Genomic DNA, 4,091 nt, shown 5'->3' with positions numbered 1-4,091 from the left:
GCATTTTTCTGCCATAGTAATTTGACAACATCAAATAATATTATCGTAGGCTGCCTCACCGTGGTTGTCCATCACTCTGGCTAATTCCATTGTCAATAGCATCAATCTCCTGAATAAAATTCTCATAAACTTTGTCATATATTTCATTGGTTATGGCATCATCAACTTGAGTATTGAGTATTTGTGCAATCACTCTGTGTCCAAAGTGAAGGTAAACCAGTCCTGCACTGCTCAGTTTAGTTGTCCAGGACTTGTTTTGACCAAGTGTCTTCATACACCCTGTAAAGCTCCTTACAGAATTAAAGGGAAAAGAAAACAAGAAAAACCAGTCAGGAATTATTATTTAGTCATAATTGAGCCAATAAAATAACCCTCTTGCACTCTAGAAATCCGTGCAAATCAGCCAGTCCAGGGACAGAGCAGCATAGATTAATCCCTTTTCTCCTAAGAGTAACACATACTGATTTTACTCTGTCTATAACGTTGATCATCGATGTTGGCCGATTAAAGGGTGAAAGGGTTAATTAACCCTTTGACTCCTAAACTGGCTAAAACTGCCCAGACGTACTCTGTCTAACGCCAGACGATTTTACTCATCAATGGGGAACCCCCAGGAGTCAATGGGGGACAGAAGACAATGATCCTTGGGTCTCAGTGTCCAAATCCATTCAAAGAAGTGTCTGGTTCTTTTATATCCCCTTAACCAAACATGTAAGGATGACAAAGTGGAAGACACTTAACATATCACAAATTCTCATTCTGTTAAACAATATTCTTTCTCTAGGGTGAGATCAGAAATTTTGATCTCACCCACCCACCCAACCCACGCATGTGTATGAAAGGAGGACAGACCACAAAACCTGGAGTCTCCCCCCTACTTTTCACGAACAGTGTGTGGGTTCTATAACATCCCACAGTGTTATTTAACAGGAAATGGGGCCTACAGTTTATAGTCCTTATCTGAGAAGACTTGAAAGTCCAACCATTTGCAGATGAAATTACAAAGCCAGCACTTTCTCCTCATCATTTTAAGACCAAAAGTGTTGGTTCGGCTGGAGTCAAAATCATGACCTCCCACATAGCAGCCCAGTGCTCAACCAACTGAGCCTCCAGTGCAGAGTACAAAATGTCAAATCCAAAAAGCGATGTTATCAACTCAACAGACACAGCTGCTATAGACGATGTCAAACCCATCATGATATGCAACACATGGATTTGTTGTCCTGCTATAATTTTTACTTAAAAACTGAGCAAATGCAATGCTAGACATTTGATGAAACCATCTTGATAACGTCACCTCACCTCACCTCACCGACCAACAGGAAAAGTCCAGCCGGAGTCGAACTCAAGACCTCCCACATAGCAGCCCAGTGCTCAACCAACTGAGCCACCAGTACACGGTACAAAATGTCAAGTCCAAAAAGCAATGTTATCAACTCAACAGACACAGCTGCTATAGACGATGTCAAACCCATCATGATATGCAACACATGGATTTGTTGTCCTGCTATAATGTTTACATAAAAACTGAGCAAATGTAATGCTAGACATTTGATGGAACCATCTTGATAACGTCACCTCACCTCACCCACTAACAGGAAAAGTCTTTAACCCATCGACATCCAAACTGGCCGAAACCGGCCAGACTTAGCATTTTACTCAGTCTAACTCCAGAGTATTTTACTCTGTCTAACGCCAGACGATTTTACTCGTCAATGGGGAACCCCTGGGAGTCAATGGGTTAATTAAACATAAATAAAATAATTATTGTGCACCATTTAATTTAATGAAATTAAGAAAAAAAAGAAATTTAACCCCTAGCACTACCATTGATGATGGTCATATCTATGAGTGTCTGCATCATAGATTCCTCCAACATCAACAACAACATCACATTTTGACAGCTCTTCAGGATTCCTAGTGCGTACTACATCAGCATGTTTGTACTCTGGTAACTGTTTCAGCATAAAGCATGCTAAGACTTCATCACAGTGGAATGTTCCATTATGTGTTCCTATCTTTGGAGAAACCAACTGTTTCTTGGCTTCAGGTGAGTTATCATCCTCATTCAGATGTGCATTGGCCATATCAGCAGAAGAATAGAGCAGTTCATTGATCCCTAAGGAAAGAAATGTACAGATATCTGCTGTCAGAACTATAATACGGGAAATATGAAAGACATTTTGAACAGCAAAGAGAGCCATGTCATTGCAGTCCTGAATCATGAGCGTTAGTTATGGCCTTAAGTAATTTATGCTGGCTGCACAAGCCATTGTTAACAATATTATTGTAGTTCGCTATTCTTTAGACATCTATTGTTTATTTCCATCTATGGTGATTTGGGCTTACGTGGCGCTTTTCACTTATGTGGTAACAAAAGGAAAGCCTGAAAAGTTCAGGCTTGAATGGGAATTTAACCACGACCTATGCAATACTGGTACAATGCTCTACCAATTTATTTATTGATTTACTTAATTATTTTTTTTATTTTAGTTTATTTCATATACTTAAGGTGGTTCAAACCAGTTTCAAGAAACCTTGTTATTAGAAAGGGGTAGTTTCTAAAGAAAATGTGGTGCTGCGTCGGTGGGGAAGTAGTATACAAAAATTTGGCTTTATCAACGGGGTGATAAATGTAAATTGGCCACTGTACAGATATTCTAAAAGCTGATGTTTTGAGCATTAGCCCTTCGTCAGAGCGAAATTATCGAGGAATTGTGGGTTACGTGTAGTTTTTATAGTAGAGTAGGAGCTGTTACCATGGCAACAGGAAAGCCTTGCAAAACACCCTATATATTGGCTTTGGTTACTCTTATCTGAAAAACGAACTCTATGATCCCAATATTTTATTGCACAAAAGTGATCAGCAGGCCAAGATGGAACTCTCTGCAAAGTTTAAAAAAAATATGTGGAGCGGATTCAGGGCTACCTTAAATTTTCAATTATTTAAGACGGCTCTGAATCCGCTCCACAGCATTAACTTTTTTAGAAAGTTTCATTCTGGCAGGCTGATTACATTTCAGAAATTTTAAAAAAGGGGCTCACCGAGTTCATTCTTGAGATATGAGCAGCTAAAGACAAAATATGGGGTTTTTGCAGGGCTTTCCTGTTGCCATGGTAACTTTTTACATCACAAAAATGACTGAATCTTTTTCAGCAATAATTGGTGTTTGATATGGTACCATAACATTGCTGTTAAGTGACAGAACATTTCTTTCAAGTGGTGAAACTCGTTTGAGCCACCTTAAGTGAGTGAATGTCGAGGAGGGTAGTAATCAGTAGTCCATGAAAGGATCAGAGACCCATACAAGATAGACCACCCTAATAACTAAGATATATAACTACACTACAATAGGGAAATATAAAATACTCTACAGTGGAGAGTCTAGTCCAATAGATAAATAAACAATATAGGAATACGATAATTTTTGAGCCACTTGCAGGGATGTGAAATGAAGGCACCAGCAATTAAAGACATACGATCTCAAATATTTAAATAATTTTATTCTCTCCGCAGCTCAAATATTATGTCTTTGGTATACAGCCTTTTCATTTCTACGTCGTCTAACAACCCACAACATTTGACATCACAATATTGATAGAATACTGCATCAGGAGGATCGCGGAGGTCGTTCAGGTATTCAGCAGTTTATACTCCGTTAGTTTCTACGAAACGGTCACATTAAATAAACAGCTGCCGAACGCTGCCACTATTTACTCTTAATGACTTTTATAGTTTAATCCCCTTTTTACCTAGTTATTGTTCATCATCCACGGTGATGGGTCACCCCCATCACGTCAAAATCACAACTACGAATCACCCGCATCACAAATTTAGATCATTCAGAAGAGAACCATCCAAATATCGAACCTTGAGACCATAAAAGTATCGATGTACCTTTCTACTATCGATAAGTGGATTGAATACGCAACTCGTTAAAACCACTTTACCTCTCCAAGAAATATATTTTGCTCTATAGCCAACTGACCGTCTCCACACGTACAAGTGCTGCAACATACAAAGCTATCACTTTCCACCCGCTTCCACTGTGAACACAGGTAGCCCAAGGAGGAGAGTGTTGGCAGACTAC

The 4,091-nt window shown here is 39.2% G+C and overlaps 1 protein-coding gene across 2 annotated transcripts in view; it reads right to left on the bottom strand.

Annotated features, from left to right (window-relative positions):
* Window positions 1–4,091, bottom strand: part of LOC137977513 (MYG1 exonuclease-like) — an 8,539-nt gene extending 4,448 nt beyond the window's left edge. Inside the window, exons 1-3 of one of the 2 annotated variants that reach the window (XM_068824755.1) lie at window positions 3,952–4,091; window positions 1,828–2,119; window positions 60–290 (exon numbers count right to left, since the gene is read on the bottom strand). In XM_068824755.1, coding sequence (XP_068680856.1) covers window positions 60–290; window positions 1,828–2,119; window positions 3,952–4,018 — 590 coding nt within the window. In that variant the 5' untranslated portion in view covers window positions 4,019–4,091. Of the gene's footprint in view, window positions 1–59; window positions 291–1,827; window positions 2,120–3,898 lie in introns of both variants that reach the window. The other variant, XM_068824756.1, reaches the window with a different exon arrangement.

This window comes from Montipora foliosa, chromosome 11 (genome assembly GCF_036669935.1).
Source record: "Montipora foliosa isolate CH-2021 chromosome 11, ASM3666993v2, whole genome shotgun sequence".
NCBI classification, from domain to species: domain Eukaryota; kingdom Metazoa; phylum Cnidaria; class Anthozoa; order Scleractinia; family Acroporidae; genus Montipora; species Montipora foliosa.
The sequence above is the reverse complement of the archived record's forward strand: the minus strand, read 5'-3'. Positions and strand labels throughout refer to the sequence as shown.